Source organism: Oncorhynchus nerka, linkage group LG11, assembly GCF_034236695.1.
Source record: "Oncorhynchus nerka isolate Pitt River linkage group LG11, Oner_Uvic_2.0, whole genome shotgun sequence".
NCBI lineage: Eukaryota > Metazoa > Chordata > Actinopteri > Salmoniformes > Salmonidae > Oncorhynchus > Oncorhynchus nerka.
In genome coordinates this window covers 25,704,385-25,720,424 of record NC_088406.1, presented here as the reverse complement: position 1 = coordinate 25,720,424, position 16,040 = coordinate 25,704,385, and the positions used below count along the sequence as shown (strand labels likewise).

General features: G+C 51.4%; 1 protein-coding gene across 1 annotated transcript in view; it reads right to left on the bottom strand.

Moving 5' to 3' along the window:
• Positions 1–16,040, bottom strand: part of alp3 (alkaline phosphatase 3) — a 61,199-nt gene that overhangs the window by 33,680 nt on the left and 11,479 nt on the right. Inside the window, exon 10 of the mRNA XM_065024325.1 lies at positions 15,882–15,998. Coding sequence (XP_064880397.1) covers positions 15,882–15,998 — 117 coding nt within the window. The remainder of the gene's footprint in view (positions 1–15,881; positions 15,999–16,040) is intronic.

Genomic DNA, 16,040 nt, shown 5'->3' with positions numbered 1-16,040 from the left:
GTGAATGGAGGAGAGAACAGAGAGGAGAGCTACAGGTGAAGGGAGGAGAGAACAGAGAGGAGAGCTACAGGTGAAGGGAGGAGAGAACAGAGAGGAAAGCCACAGGACAAGGAAGGAGTGTACAGAGAGGAAAGCTACAGGACAAGGGAGGAGATAACAGAGAGGAGAGCTACAGGTGAAGGGAGGAGAGTACAGAGAGGAAAGCTACAGGTGAAGGAAGGAGAGTACAGAGAGGAAAGCTACAGGACAAGGGAGGAGAGTACTGAGAGGAAAGCTACAGGTGAAGGGAGGAGAGAACAGAGAGGAGAGCTACAGGTGAAGGGAGGAGAGTACAGAGAGGAAAGCTACAGGTGAATGGAGGAGAGAACAGAGAGGAAAGCTACAGGTGAAGGGAGGAGAGAACAGAGATGAGAGCTACAGGTGAAGGGAGGAGAGAACAGAGAGGAGAGCTACAGGTGAAGGGAGGAGAGAACAGAGAGGAGAGCTACAGGTGAAGGGAGGAGAGAACAGAGAGGAGAGCTACAGGTGAAGGGAGGAGAGAAGAGAGGAGAGCTACAGGTGAAGGGAGGAGAGAACAGAGAGGAGAGCTACAGGTGAAGGAAGGAGAGTACAGAGAGGAAAGCTACAGGACAAGGGAGGAGAGTACTGAGAGGAAAGCTACAGGTGAAGGGAGGAGAGAACAGAGAGGAGAGCTACAGGTGAAGGGAGGAGAGAACAGAGAGGAGAGCTACAGGTGAAGGGAGGAGAGAACAGAGCGGAGAGCTACAGGTGAAGGGAGGAGAGAACAGAGAGGAAAGCCACAGGACAAGGAAGGAGTGTACAGAGAGGAAAGCTACAGGACAAGGGAGGAGATAACAGAGAGGAGAGCTACAGGTGAAGGGAGGAGAGTACAGAGAGGAAAGCTACAGGTGAAGGAAGGAGAGTACAGAGAGGAAAGCTACAGGACAAGGGAGAGGAGTACTGAGAGGAAAGCTACAGGTGAAGGGAGGAGAGAACAGAGAGGAGAGCTACAGGTGAAGGGAGGAGAGAACAGAGAGGAGAGCTACAGGTGAAGGGAGGAGAGAACAGAGATGAGAGCTACAGGTGAAGGGAGGAGAGAACAGAGAGGAGAGCTACAGGTGAAGGGAGGAGAGAACAGAGAGGAGAGCTACAGGTGAAGGGAGGAAGGAACAGAGAGGAGAGCTACAGGTGAAGGGAGGAGAGAACAGAGAGGAGAGCTACAGGTGAAGGGAGGAGAGAACAGACAGGAGAGCTACAGGTGAAGGAAGGAGAGTACAGAGAGGAAAGCTACAGGACAAGGTAGGAGAGTACTGAGAGGAAAGCTACAGGTGAAGGGAGGAGAGAACAGAGAGGAGAGCTACAGGTGAAGGGAGGAGAGAACAGAGAGGAAAGCCACAGGACAAGGTAGGAGAGTACAGAGAGGAGAGCTACAGGTGAAGGGAGGAGAGAACAGAGAGGAGAGCTACAGGACAAGGGAGGAGAGAACAGAGAGGAAAGCTACAGGTGAAGGTAGGAGAGAACAGAGAGGAAAGCTACAGGTGAAGGGAGGAGAGAACAGAGAGGAGAGCTACAGGTGAAGGGAGGAGAGAACAGAGAGGAGAGCTACAGGTGAAGGGAGGAGAGTACAGAGAGGAAAGCTACAGGTGAAGGGAGGATAGAACAGCGAGGAAAGCTACAGGTGAAGGGAGGAGAGTACAGAGAGGAAAGCTACAGGTGAAGGGGGGAGAGTACAGAGAGGAAAGCTACAGGTGAAGGGAGGAGAGAACAGCGAGTAAAGCTACAGGACAAGGAAGGAATGTACAGAGAGGAAAGCTACAGGACAAGGAAGGAGTGTACAGAGAGGAAAGCCACAGGACAAGGAAGGAGTGTACAGAGAGGAAAGCCACAGGACAAGGAAGGAGTGTACAGAGTGGAAAGCCACAGGACAAGGAAGGAGTGTACAGAGAGGAAAGCTACAGGACAAGGAAGGAGTGTACAGAGAGGAAAGCTACAGGACAAGGAAGGAGTGTACAGAGAGGAAAGCTACAGGACAAGGGAGGAGAGAACAGAGAGGAAAGCTACAGGACAAGGGAGGAGAGAACAGAGAGGAAAGAACAGGTGAAGGGAGGAGGAGAGTACAGAGAGGAAAGCTACAGGACAAGGAAGGAGTGTACAGAGAGGAAAGCTACAGGACAAGGAAGGAGAGTACAGAGAGGAAAGCTACAGGACAAGGAAGGAGAGTACAGAGAGGAAAGCTACAGGACAAGGGAGGAGAGAACAGAGAGGAAAGCTACAGGACAAGGAAGGAGAGTACAGAGAGGAAAGCTACAGGACAAGGAAGGACTGTACAGAGAGGAAAGCTACAGGACAAGGGAGGAGAGAACAGAGAGGAAAGCTACAGGACAAGGAAGGAGTGTACAGAGAGGAAAGCTACAGGACAAGGAAGGAGTGTACAGAGAGGAAAGCTACAGGACAAGGGAGGAGAGAACAGAGAGGAAAGCTACAGGTGAAGGGAGGAGAGTACAGAGAGGAAAGCTACAGGTGAAGGGAGGAGAGAACAGAGAGGAAAGCTACAGGACAAGGGAGGAGAGAACAGAGAGGAGAGCTACAGGTGAAGGGAGGAGAGAACAGAGAGGAGAGCTACAGGTGAAGGGAGGAGAGAACAGAGAGGAGAGCTACAGGTGAAGGGAGGAGAGAACAGAGAGGAGAGCTACAGGTGAAGGGAGGAGAGAACAGAGAGGAAAGCCACAGGACAAGGAAGGAGTGTACGGAGAAGAAAGCTACAGGACAAGGGAGGAGATAACAGAGAGGAGAGCTACAGGTGAAGGGAGGAGAGTACAGAGAGGAAAGCTACAGGTGAAGGGAGGAGAGAACAGAGAGGAAAGCTACAGGTGAAGGGAGGAGAGAACAGAGATGAGAGCTACAGGTGAAGGGAGGAGAGAACAGAGAGGAGAGCTACAGGTGAAGGGAGGAGAGAACAGAGAGGGGAGCTACAGGTGAAGGGAGGAGAGAACAGAGAGGAGAGCTACAGGTGAAGGGAGGAGAGAACAGAGAGGAGAGCTACAGGTGAAGGGAGGAGAGAACAGAGAGGAAAGCCACAGGACAAGGAAGGAGTGTACAGAGAGGAAAGCTACAGGACAAGGGAGGATATAACAGAGAGGAGAGCTACAGGTGAAGGGAGGAGAGTACAGAGAGGAAAGCTACAGGTGAATGGAGGAGAGATCAGAGAGGAAAGCTACAGGTGAAGGGAGGAGAGAACAGAGATGAGAGCTACAGGTGAAGGAAGGAGAGAACAGAGAGGAGAGCTACAGGTGAAGGGAGGAGAGAACAGAGAGGAGAGCTACAGGTGAAGGGAGGAGAGAACAGAGAGGAGAGCTACAGGTGAAGGGAGGAGAGAACAGAGAGGAGAGCTACAGGTGAAGGAAGGAGAGTACAGAGAGGAAAGCTACAGGACAAGGGAGGAGAGTACTGAGAGGAAAGCTACAGGTGAAGAGAGGAGAGAACAGAGAGGAGAGCTACAGGTGAAGGGAGGAGAGAACAGAGAGGAGAGCTACAGGTGAAGGGAGGAGATAACAGAGAGAAAGCTACAGGTGAAGGGAGGAGAGAACAGAGAGGAGAGCTACAGGTGAAGGAGGAGAGAACAGAGAGGAGAGCTACAGGTGAAGGAAGGAGAGTACAGAGAGGAAAGCTACAGGACAAGGGAGGAGAGTACTGAGAGGAAAGCTACAGGTGAAGGGAGGAGAGAACAGAGAGGAGAGCTACAGGTGAAGGGAGGAGAGAACAGAGAGGAGAGCTACAGGTGAAGGGAGGAGAGAACAGAGATGAGAGCTACAGGTGAAGGGAGGAGAGAACAGAGAGGAGAGCTACAGGTGAAGGGAGGAGAGAACAGAGAGGAGAGCTACAGGTGAAGGGAGGAAGGAACAGAGAGGAGAGCTACAGGTGAAGGGAGGAGAGAACAGAGAGGAGAGCTACAGGTGAAGGGAGGAGAGAACAGACAGGAGAGCTACAGGTGAAGGAAGGAGAGTACAGAGAGGAAAGCTACAGGACAAGGTAGGAGAGTACTGAGAGGAAAGCTACAGGTGAAGGGAGGAGAGAACAGAGAGGAGAGCTACAGGTGAAGGGAGGAGAGAACAGAGAGGAAAGCCACAGGACAAGGTAGGAGAGTACAGAGAGGAGAGCTACAGGTGAAGGGAGGAGAGAACAGAGAGGAGAGCTACAGGACAAGGGAGGAGAGAACAGAGAGGAAAGCTACAGGTGAAGGTAGGAGAGAACAGAGAGGAAAGCCACAGGTGAAGGGAGGAGAGAACAGAGAGGAGAGCTACAGGTGAAGGGAAGGAGAGACAGAGAGAACAGAGAGGAGAGCTACAGGTGAAGGGAGGAGAGTACAGAGAGGAAAGCTACAGGTGAAGGGAGGATAGAACAGCGAGGAAAGCTACAGGTGAAGGGAGGAGAGTACAGAGAGGAAAGCTACAGGTGAAGGGGGGAGAGTACAGAGAGGAAAGCTACAGGTGAAGGGAGGAGAGAACAGCGAGTAAAGCTACAGGACAAGGAAGGAATGTACAGAGAGGAAAGCTACAGGACAAGGAAGGAGTGTACAGAGAGGAAAGCCACAGGACAAGGAAGGAGTGTACAGAGAGGAAAGCCACAGGACAAGGAAGGAGTGTACAGAGTGGAAAGCCACAGGACAAGGAAGGAGTGTACAGAGAGGAAAGCTACAGGACAAGGAAGGAGTGTACAGAGAGGAAAGCTACAGGACAAGGAAGGAGTGTACAGAGAGGAAAGCTACAGGACAAGGGAGGAGAGAACAGAGAGGAAAGCTACAGGACAAGGGAGGAGAGAACAGAGAGGAAAGCTACAGGTGAAGGGAGGAGAGTACAGAGAGGAAAGCTACAGGACAAGGAAGGAGTGTACAGAGAGGAAAGCTACAGGACAAGGAAGGAGAGTACAGAGAGGAAAGCTACAGGACAAGGAAGGAGAGTACAGAGAGGAAAGCTACAGGACAAGGGAGGAGAGAACAGAGAGGAAAGCTACAGGACAAGGAAGGAGAGTACAGAGAGGAAAGCTACAGGACAAGGAAGGACTGTACAGAGAGGAAAGCTACAGGACAAGGGAGGAGAGAACAGAGAGGAAAGCTACAGGACAAGGAAGGAGTGTACAGAGAGGAAAGCTACAGGACAAGGAAGGAGTGTACAGAGAGGAAAGCTACAGGACAAGGGAGGAGAGAACAGAGAGGAAAGCTACAGGTGAAGGGAGGAGAGTACAGAGAGGAAAGCTACAGGTGAAGGGAGGAGAGAACAGAGAGGAAAGCTACAGGACAAGGGAGGAGAGAACAGAGAGGAGAGCTACAGGTGAAGGGAGGAGAGAACAGAGAGGAGAGCTACAGGTGAAGGGAGGAGAGAACAGAGAGGAGAGCTACAGGTGAAGGGAGGAGAGAACAGAGAGGAGAGCTACAGGTGAAGGGAGGAGAGAACAGAGAGGAAAGCTACAGGTGAAGGGAGGAGAGAACAGAGATGAGAGCTACAGGTGAAGGGAGGAGAGAACAGAGAGGAGAGCTACAGGTGAAGGGAGGAGAGAACAGAGAGGAGAGCTACAGGTGAAGGGAGGAGAGAACAGAGAGGAGAGCTACAGGTGAAGGGAGGAGACAACAGAGAGGAGAGCTACAGGTGAAGGGAGGAGAGAACAGAGAGGAAAGCCACAGGACAAGGAAGGAGTGTACAGAGAGGAAAGCTACAGGACAAGGGAGGATATAACAGAGAGGAGAGCTACAGGTGAAGGGAGGAGAGTACAGAGAGGAAAGCTACAGGTGAATGGAGGAGAGATCAGAGAGGAAAGCTACAGGTGAAGGGAGGAGAGAACAGAGATGAGAGCTACAGGTGAAGGGAGGAGAGAACAGAGAGGAGAGCTACAGGTGAAGGGAGGAGAGAACAGAGAGGAGAGCTACAGGTGAAGGGAGGAGAGAACAGAGAGGAGAGCTACAGGTGAAGGGAGGAGAGAACAGAGAGGAGAGCTACAGGTGAAGGAAGGAGAGTACAGAGAGGAAAGCTACAGGACAAGGGAGGAGAGTACTGAGAGGAAAGCTACAGGTGAAGGGAGGAGAGAACAGAGAGGAGAGCTACAGGTGAAGGGAGGAGAGAACAGAGAGGAGAGTTACAGGTGAAGGGAGGAGAGAACAGAGAGGAAAGCTACAGGTGAAGGGAGGAGAGAACAGAGAGGAGAGCTACAGGTGAAGGGAGGAGAGAACAGAGAGGAGAGCTACAGGTGAAGGGAGGAGAGAACAGAGAGGAGAGCTACAGGTGAAGGGAGGAGAGAACAGAGAGGAAAGCCACAGGACAAGGAAGGAGTGTACAGAGAGGAAAGCTACAGGACAAGGGAGGAGATAACAGAGAGGAGAGCTACAGGTGAAGGGAGGAGAGTACAGAGAGGAAAGCTACAGGTGAAGGGAGGAGAGAACAGAGAGGAGAGCTACAGGTGAAGGGAGGAGAGTACAGAGAGGAAAGCTACAGGTGAAGGGAGGATAGAACAGCGAGGAAAGCTACAGGTGAAGGGAGGAGAGTACAGAGAGGAAAGCTACAGGTGAAGGGGGGAGAGTACAGAGAGGAAAGCTACAGGTGAAGGGAGGAGAGAACAGCGAGTAAAGCTACAGGACAAGGAAGGAATGTACAGAGAGGAAAGCTACAGGACAAGGAAGGAGTGTACAGAGAGGAAAGCCACAGGACAAGGAAGGAGTGTACAGAGAGGAAAGCCACAGGACAAGGAAGGAGTGTACAGAGTGGAAAGCCACAGGACAAGGAAGGAGTGTACAGAGAGGAAAGCCACAGGACAAGGAAAGAGTGTACAGAGAGGAAAGCCACAGGACAAGGAAGGAGTGTACAGAGAGGAAAGCCACAGGACAAGGAAGGAGTGTACAGAGAGGAAAGCCACAGGACAAGGAAGGAGTGTACAGAGAGGAAAGCCACAGGACAAAGGAGGAGAGAACAGAGAGGAAAGCCACAGGACAAGGAAGGAGTGTACAGAGAGGAAAGCTACAGGACAATAACGGAGAGGAAAGCTACAGGACAAGGAAGGAGTTTACAGAGAGGAAAGCTACAGGACAAGGAAGGAATGTACAGAGAGGAAAGCTACAGGACAAGGAAGGAGTGTACAGAGAGGAAAGCTACAGGACAAGGAAGGATTGTACAGAGAGGAAAGCCACAGGACAAGGAAGGAGTGTACAGAGAGGAAAGCCACATGACAAGGAAGGAGTGTACAGAGAGGAAAGCTACAGGACAAGGAAGGAGTGTACAGAGAGGAAAGCTACAGGACAAGGAAGGAGTGTACAGAGAGGAAAGCTACAGGACAAGGAAGGAATGTACAGAGAGGAAAGCTACAGGACAAGGAAGGAGTGTACAGAGAGGAAAGCTACAGGACAAGGAAGGAGTGTACAGAGAGGAAAGCTGCAGGACAAGGAAGGAATGTACAGAGAGGAAAGCTACAGGACAAGGAAGGAGTGTACAGAGAGGAAAGCTACAGGACAAGGAAGGAATGTACAGAGAGGAAAGCTACAGGACAAGGAAGGAGTGTACAGAGAGGAAAGCTACAGGACAAGGAAGGAGTGTACAGAGAGGAAAGCTACAGGACAAGGAAGGAGTGTACAGAGAGGAAAGCTACAGGACAAGGAAGGAGTGTACAGAGAGGAAAGCCACAGGACAAGGAAGGAGTGTACAGAATGGAAAGCTACAGGACAAGGAAGGAGTGTACAGAGAGGAAAGCTACAGGACAAGGGAGGAGAGAACAGAGAGGAAAGCTACAGGACAAGGGAGGAGAGAACAGAGAGGAAAGCTACAGGTGAAGGGAGGAGAGTACAGAGAGGAAAGCTACAGGACAAGGAAGGAGTGTACAGAGAGGAAAGCTACAGGACAAGGAAGGAGAGTACAGAGAGGAAAGCTACAGGACAAGGGAGGAGAGAAAACAGAGAGGAAAGCTACAGGACAAGGAAGGAGTGTACAGAGAGGAAAGCTACAGGACAAGGAAGGAGTGTACAGAGAGGAAAGCTACAGGACAAGGGAGGAGAGAACAGAGAGGAAAGCTACAGGTGAAGGGAGGAGAGTACAGAGAGGAAAGCTACAGGTGAAGGGAGGAGAGAACAGAGAGGAAAGCTACAGGACAAGGGAGGAGAGAACAGAGAGGAAAGCTACAGGTGAAGTGAGGAGAGTACAGAGAGGAGAGCTACAGGTGAAGGGGGAGAGAACAGAGATGAGAGCTACAGTTGAAGGGAGGAGAGAACAGAGAGGAGAGCTACAGGTGAAGGGAGGGGAGAACAGAGAGGAGAGCTACAGGTGAAGGGAGGAGAGAACAGAGAGTAGAGCTACAGGTGAAGGGAGGAGAGAACAGAGAGGAGAGCTACAGGTGAAGGGAGGAGAGAACAGAGAGGAAAGCCACAGGACAAGGAAGGAGTGTACGGAGAGGAGAGCTACAGGTGAAGGGAGGAGAGAACAGAGAGGAGAGCTACAGGTGAAGGGAGGAGACAACAGAGAGGAGAGCTACAGGTGAAGGGAGGAGAGAACAGAGAGGAAAGCCACAGGACAAGGAAGGAGTGTACAGAGAGGAAAGCTACAGGACAAGGGAGGATATAACAGAGAGGAGAGCTACAGGTGAAGGGAGGAGAGTACAGAGAGGAAAGCTACAGGTGAATGGAGGAGAGATCAGAGAGGAAAGCTACAGGTGAAGGGAGGAGAGAACAGAGATGAGAGCTACAGGTGAAGGGAGGAGAGAACAGAGAGGAGAGCTACAGGTGAAGGGAGGAGAGAACAGAGAGGAGAGCTACAGGTGAAGGGAGGAGAGAACAGAGAGGAGAGCTACAGGTGAAGGGAGGAGAGAACAGAGAGGAGAGCTACAGGTGAAGGAAGGAGAGTACAGAGAGGAAAGCTACAGGACAAGGGAGGAGAGTACTGAGAGGAAAGCTACAGGTGAAGGGAGGAGAGAACAGAGAGGAGAGCTACAGGTGAAGGGAGGAGAGAACAGAGAGGAGAGTTACAGGTGAAGGGAGGAGAGAACAGAGAGGAAAGCTACAGGTGAAGGGAGGAGAGAACAGAGAGGAGAGCTACAGGTGAAGGGAGGAGAGAACAGAGAGGAGAGCTACAGGTGAAGGGAGGAGAGAACAGAGAGGAGAGCTACAGGTGAAGGGAGGAGAGAACAGAGAGGAAAGCCACAGGACAAGGAAGGAGTGTACAGAGAGGAAAGCTACAGGACAAGGGAGGAGATAACAGAGAGGAGAGCTACAGGTGAAGGGAGGAGAGTACAGAGAGGAAAGCTACAGGTGAAGGGAGGAGAGAACAGAGAGGAGAGCTACAGGTGAAGGGAGGAGAGTACAGAGAGGAAAGCTACAGGTGAAGGGAGGATAGAACAGCGAGGAAAGCTACAGGTGAAGGGAGGAGAGTACAGAGAGGAAAGCTACAGGTGAAGGGGGGAGAGTACAGAGAGGAAAGCTACAGGTGAAGGGAGGAGAGAACAGCGAGTAAAGCTACAGGACAAGGAAGGAATGTACAGAGAGGAAAGCTACAGGACAAGGAAGGAGTGTACAGAGAGGAAAGCCACAGGACAAGGAAGGAGTGTACAGAGAGGAAAGCCACAGGACAAGGAAGGAGTGTACAGAGTGGAAAGCCACAGGACAACGAAGGAGTGTACAGAGAGGAAAGCCACAGGACAAGGAAAGAGTGTACAGAGAGGAAAGCCACAGGACAAGGAAGGAGTGTACAGAGAGGAAAGCCACAGGACAAGGAAGGAGTGTACAGAGAGGAAAGCCACAGGACAAGGAAGGAGTGTACAGAGAGGAAAGCCACAGGACAAAGGAGGAGAGAACAGAGAGGAAAGCCACAGGACAAGGAAGGAGTGTACAGAGAGGAAAGCTACAGGACAATAACGGAGAGGAAAGCTACAGGACAAGGAAGGAGTTTACAGAGAGGAAAGCTACAGGACAAGGAAGGAATGTACAGAGAGGAAAGCTACAGGACAAGGAAGGAGTGTACAGAGAGGAAAGCTACAGGACAAGGAAGGATTGTACAGAGAGGAAAGCCACAGGACAAGGAAGGAGTGTACAGAGAGGAAAGCCACATGACAAGGAAGGAGTGTACAGAGAGGAAAGCTACAGGACAAGGAAGGAGTGTACAGAGAGGAAAGCTACAGGACAAGGAAGGAGTGTACAGAGAGGAAAGCTACAGGACAAGGAAGGAATGTACAGAGAGGAAAGCTACAGGACAAGGAAGGAGTGTACAGAGAGGAAAGCTACAGGACAAGGAAGGAGTGTACAGAGAGGAAAGCTGCAGGACAAGGAAGGAATGTACAGAGAGGAAAGCTACAGGACAAGGAAGGAGTGTACAGAGAGGAAAGCTACAGGACAAGGAAGGAATGTACAGAGAGGAAAGCTACAGGACAAGGAAGGAGTGTACAGAGAGGAAAGCTACAGGACAAGGAAGGAGTGTACAGAGAGGAAAGCTACAGGACAAGGAAGAAGTGTACAGAGAGGAAAGCTACAGGACAAGGAAGGAGTGTACAGAGAGGAAAGCCACAGGACAAGGAAGGAGTGTACAGAATGGAAAGCTACAGGACAAGGAAGGAGTGTACAGAGAGGAAAGCTACAGGACAAGGGAGGAGAGAACAGAGAGGAAAGCTACAGGACAAGGGAGGAGAGAACAGAGAGGAAAGCTACAGGTGAAGGGAGGAGAGTACAGAGAGGAAAGCTACAGGACAAGGAAGGAGTGTACAGAGAGGAAAGCTACAGGACAAGGAAGGAGAGTACAGAGAGGAAAGCTACAGGACAAGGGAGGAGAGAACAGAGAGGAAAGCTACAGGACAAGGAAGGAGTGTACAGAGAGGAAAGCTACAGGACAAGGAAGGAGTGTACAGAGAGGAAAGCTACAGGACAAGGGAGGAGAGAACAGAGAGGAAAGCTACAGGTGAAGGGAGGAGAGTACAGAGAGGAAAGCTACAGGTGAAGGGAGGAGAGAACAGAGAGGAAAGCTACAGGACAAGGGAGGAGAGAACAGAGAGGAAAGCTACAGGTGAAGTGAGGAGAGTACAGAGAGGAGAGCTACAGGTGAAGGGGGAGAGAACAGAGATGAGAGCTACAGTTGAAGGGAGGAGAGAACAGAGAGGAGAGCTACAGGTGAAGGGAGGAGAGAACAGAGAGGAGAGCTACAGGTGAAGGGAGGAGAGAACAGAGAGTAGAGCTACAGGTGAAGGGAGGAGAGAACAGAGAGGAGAGCTACAGGTGAAGGGAGGAGAGAACAGAGAGGAAAGCCACAGGACAAGGAAGGAGTGTACGGAGAGGAGAGCTACAGGTGAAGGGAGGAGAGAACAGAGAGGAAAGCCACAGGACAAGGAAGGAGTGTACGGAGAGGAAAGCTACAGGACAAGGGAGGAGATAACAGAGAGGAGAGCTACAGGTGAAGGGAGGAGAGTACAGAGAGGAAAGCTACAGGTGAAGGGAGGAGAGAACAGAGAGGAAAGCTACAGGTGAAGGGAGGAGAGAACAGAGATGAGAGCTACAGGTGAAGGGAGGAGAGAACAGAGAGGAAAGCTACAGGACAAGGAAGGAGTGTACAGAGAGGAAAGCTACAGGACAAGGAAGGAGTGTACAGAGAGGAAAGCTACAGGACAAGGGAGGAGAGAACAGAGAGGAAAGCTACATGTGAAGGGAGGAGAGTACAGAGAGGAAAGCTACAGGTGAAGGGAGGAGAGAACAGAGAGGAAAGCTACAGGACAAGGGAGGAGAGAACAGAGAGGAAAGCTACAGGTGAAGTGAGGAGAGTACAGAGAGGAGAGCTACAGGTGAAGGGAGGAGAGAACAGAGAGGAGAGCTACAGGCGAAGGGAGGAGAGAACAGAGATGAGAGCTACAGTTGAAGGGAGGAGAGAACAGAGAGGAGAGCTACAGGTGAAGGGAGGAGAGAACAGAGAGGAGAGCTACAGGTGAAGGGAGGAGAGAACAGAGAGGAGAGCTACAGGTGAAGGGAGGAGAGAACAGAGAGGAGAGCTACAGGTGAAGGGAGGAGAGAACAGAGAGGAAAGCCACAGGACAAGGAAGGAGTGTACGGAGAGGAAAGCTACAGGACAAGGGAGGAGATAACAGAGAGGAGAGCTACAGGTGAAGGGAGGAGAGTACAGAGAGGAAAGCTACAGGTGAAGGGAGGAGAGAACAGAGAGGAAAGCTACAGGTGAAGGGAGGAGAGAACAGAGATGAGAGCTACAGGTGAAGGGAGGAGAGAACAGAGAGGAGAGCTACAGGTGAAGGGAGGAGAGGACAGAGAGGAGAGCTACAGGTGAAGGGAGGAGAGAACAGAGAGGAGAGCTACAGGTGAAGGGAGGAGAGAACAGAGAGGAGAGCTACATGTGAAGGGATGAGAGAACAGAGAGGAGAGCTACAGGTGAAGGGAGGAGAGAACAGAGAGGAAAGCCACAGGACAAGGAAGGAGTGTACAGAGAGGAAAGCTACAGGACAAGGGAGGAGATAACAGAGAGGAGAGCTACAGGTGAAGGGAGGAGAGTACAGAGAGGAAAGCTACAGGTGAAGGGAGGAGAGAACAGAGATGAGAGCTACAGGTGAAGGGAGGAGAGAACAGAGAGGAGAGTTACAGGTGAAGGGAGGAGAGAACAGAGAGGAGAGCTACAGGTGAAGGGAGGAGAGAACAGAGAGGAGAGCTACAGGTGAAGGGAGGAGAGAACAGAGAGGAGAGCTACAGGTGAAGCGAGGAGAGAACAGATAGGAGAGCTACAGGTGAAGGAAGGAGAGTACAGAGAGGAAAGCTACAGGACAAGGGAGGAGAGTACTGAGAGGAAAGCTACAGGTGAAGGGAGGAGAGAACAGAGAGGAGAGCTACAGGTGAAGGGAGGAGAGAACAGAGAGGAGAGCTACAGGTGAAGGGAGGAGAGAACAGAGAGGAGAGCTACAGGTGAAGGGAGGAGAGAACAGAGAGGAAAGCCACAGGACAAGGAAGGAGTGTACAGAGAGGAAAGCTACAGGACAAGGGAGGAGATAACAGAGAGGAGAGCTACAGGTGAAGGGAGGAGAGTACAGAGAGGAAAGCTACAGGTGAAGGGAGGAGAGAACAGAGAGGAAAGCTACAGGTGAAGGGAGGAGAGAACAGAGATGAGAGCTACAGGTGAAGGGAGGAGAGAACAGAGAGGAGAGCTACAGGTGAAGGGAGGAGAGAACAGAGAGGAGAGCTACAGGTGAAGGGAGGAGAGGAGAGCTACAGGTGAAGGGAGGAGAGAACAGAGAGGAGAGCTACAGGTGAAGGGAGGAGAGAACAGAGAGGAGAGCTACAGGTGAAGGAAGGAGAGTACAGAGAGGAAAGCTACAGGACAAGGGAGGAGAGTACTGAGAGGAAAGCTACAGGTGAAGGGAGGAGAGAACAGAGAGGAGAGCTACAGGTGAAGGGAGGAGAGAACAGAGAGGAGAGCTACAGGTGAAGGGAGGAGAGAACAGAGAGGAGAGCTACAGGTGAAGGGAGGAGAGAACAGAGAGGAAAGCCACAGGACAAGGAAGGAGTGTACAGAGAGGAAAGCTACAGGACAAGGGAGGAGATAACAGAGAGGAGAGCTACAGGTGAAGGGAGGAGAGTACAGAGAGGAAAGCTACAGGTGAAGGGAGGAGAGAACAGAGAGGAAAGCTACAGGTTAAGGGAGGAGAGAACAGAGATGAGAGCTACAGGTGAAGGGAGGAGAGAACAGAGAGGAGAGCTACAGGTGAAGGGAGGAGAGAACAGAGAGGAGAGCTACAGGTGAAGGGAGGAGAGAACAGAGAGGAAAGCTACAGGTGAAGGGAGGAGAGAACAGAGAGGAGAGCTACAGGTGAAGGAAGGAGAGTACAGAGAGGAAAGCTACAGGACAAGGAAGGAGAGTACTGAGAGGAAAGCTACAGGTGAAGGGAGGAGAGAACAGAGAGGAGAGCTACAGGTGAAGGGAGGAGAGAACAGAGAGGAAAGCCACAGGACATGGTAGGAGAGTACAGAGAGGAGAGCTACAGGTGAAGGGAGGAGAGAACAGAGAGGAGAGCTACAGGACAAGGGAGGAGAGAACAGAGAGGAAAGCTACAGGTGAAGGTAGGAGAGAACAGAGAGGAAAGATACAGGTGAAGGGAGGAGAGAACAGAGAGGAGAGCTACAGGTGAAGGGAGGAGAGAACAGAGAGGAGAGCTACAGGTGAAGGGAGGAGAGTACAGAGAGGAAAGCTACAGGTGAAGGGAGGAGAGAACAGAGAGGAGAGCTACAGGTGAAGGGAGGAGAGTACAGAGAGGAAAGCTACAGGTGAAGGGAGGAGAGTACAGAGAGGAAAGCTACAGGTGAAGGGAGGATAGAACAGCGAGGAAAGCTACAGGTGAAGGGAGGAGAGTACAGAGAGGAAAGCTACAGGTGAAGGGGGGAGAGTACAGAGAGGAAAGCTACAGGTGAAGGGAGGAGAGAACAGCGAGTAGAGCTACAGGTGAAGGGAGGAGAGAACAGAGAGGAGAGCTACAGGACAAGTGAGGAGAGTACAGAGAGGAAAGCTACAGGTGAAGGGAGGAGAGTACAGGGGAAAGCTACAGGTGAAGGGAGGAGAGAACAGCGAGGAAAGCTACAGGTGAAGGGAGGAGAGAACAGAGAGGAAAGCTACAGGTGAAGGGAGGAGAGTACAGAGAGGAAAGCTACAGGTGAAGGGAGGAGAGTACAGATAGGAAAGCTACAGGTGAAGGGAGGAGAGTACAGAGAGGAAAGCTACAGGTGAAGGGAGGAGAGAACAGAGAGGAAAGCTACAGGTGAAGGGAGGAGAGTACAGAGAGGAAAGCCACAGGTGAAGGGAGGAGGGTACAGAGAGGAAAGCTACAGGTGAAGGGTGGAGAGTACAGAGAGGAAAGCTACAGGTGAAGGGAGGAGATAACATTGAAGAGAGCTACAGGTGAAAGGAGGAGAGAACAGAGAGGAGAGCTACAGGTGAAGGGAGGAGAGTACAGAGAGGAAAGCCACAGGTGAAGGGAGGAGGAACAGAGAGGAAAGCTACAGGTGAAGGGAGGAGAGTACAGAGAGGAAAGCTACAGGTGAAGGGAGGAGAGAACAGAGAGGAAAGCCACAGGTGAAGGGAGGAGGGAACAGAGAGGAAAGCTACAGGTGAAGGGAGGAGAGTACAGAGAGGAAAGCTACAGGTGAAGGGAGGAGAGAACAGAGAGGAAAGCCACAGGTGAAGGGAGGAGGGAACAGAGAGGAAAGCTACAGGTGAAGGGAGGAGAGTACAGAGAGGAAAGCTACAGGTGAAGGGAGGAGAGAACAGATAGGAAAGCTACAGGTGAAGGGAGGAGAGTACAGAGAGGAAAGCTACAGGTGAAGGGAGGAGAGAACAGAGAGGAGAGCTACAGGTGAAGGGAGGAGAGAACAGAGAGGAAAGCTACAGGTGAAGGGAGTAGAGTACAGAGAGGAAAGCTACAGGTGAAGGGAGGAGAGAACAGAGAGGAAAGCTACAGGACAAGGGAGGAGAGTACAGAGAGGAAAGCTACAGGTGAAGGGAGGAGAGTACAGAGAGGAAAGCTACAGGTGAAGGGAGGAGAGTACAGAGAGGAAAGCTACAGGTGAAAGGAGGAGAGAACAGAGAGGAAAGCCACAGGTGAAGGGAGGAGAGAACAGAGAGGAAAGCCACAGGTGAAGGGAGGAGAGAACAGAGAGGAAAGCTACAGGTGAAGGGAGGAGAGAACAGAGAGGAAAGCCACAGGTGAAGGGAGGAGAGAACAGAGAGGAAAGCAACAGGTGAAGGGAGGAGAGTACAGAGAGGAAAGCTACAGGTGAAGGGAGGAGAGAACAGAGAGGAAAGCAACAGGTGAAGGGAGGAGAGAACAGAGAGGAAAGCAACAGGTGAAGGGAGGAGAGTACAGAGAGGAAAGCTAGAGTTTTGGTTTCTTACTTGTATCCACTTTACCGATGTCAGGGCGCTTGTTGTCTACGACTTTGTATCCAGGGCCGTTTCCGTACATCAGGGTTGTGTAAGGCAGCATATCCTTCCCATACAGAGGAGATTTCCCTGTGAGAGAGACACACAGTGGGATGAATCACAATGTAAAGG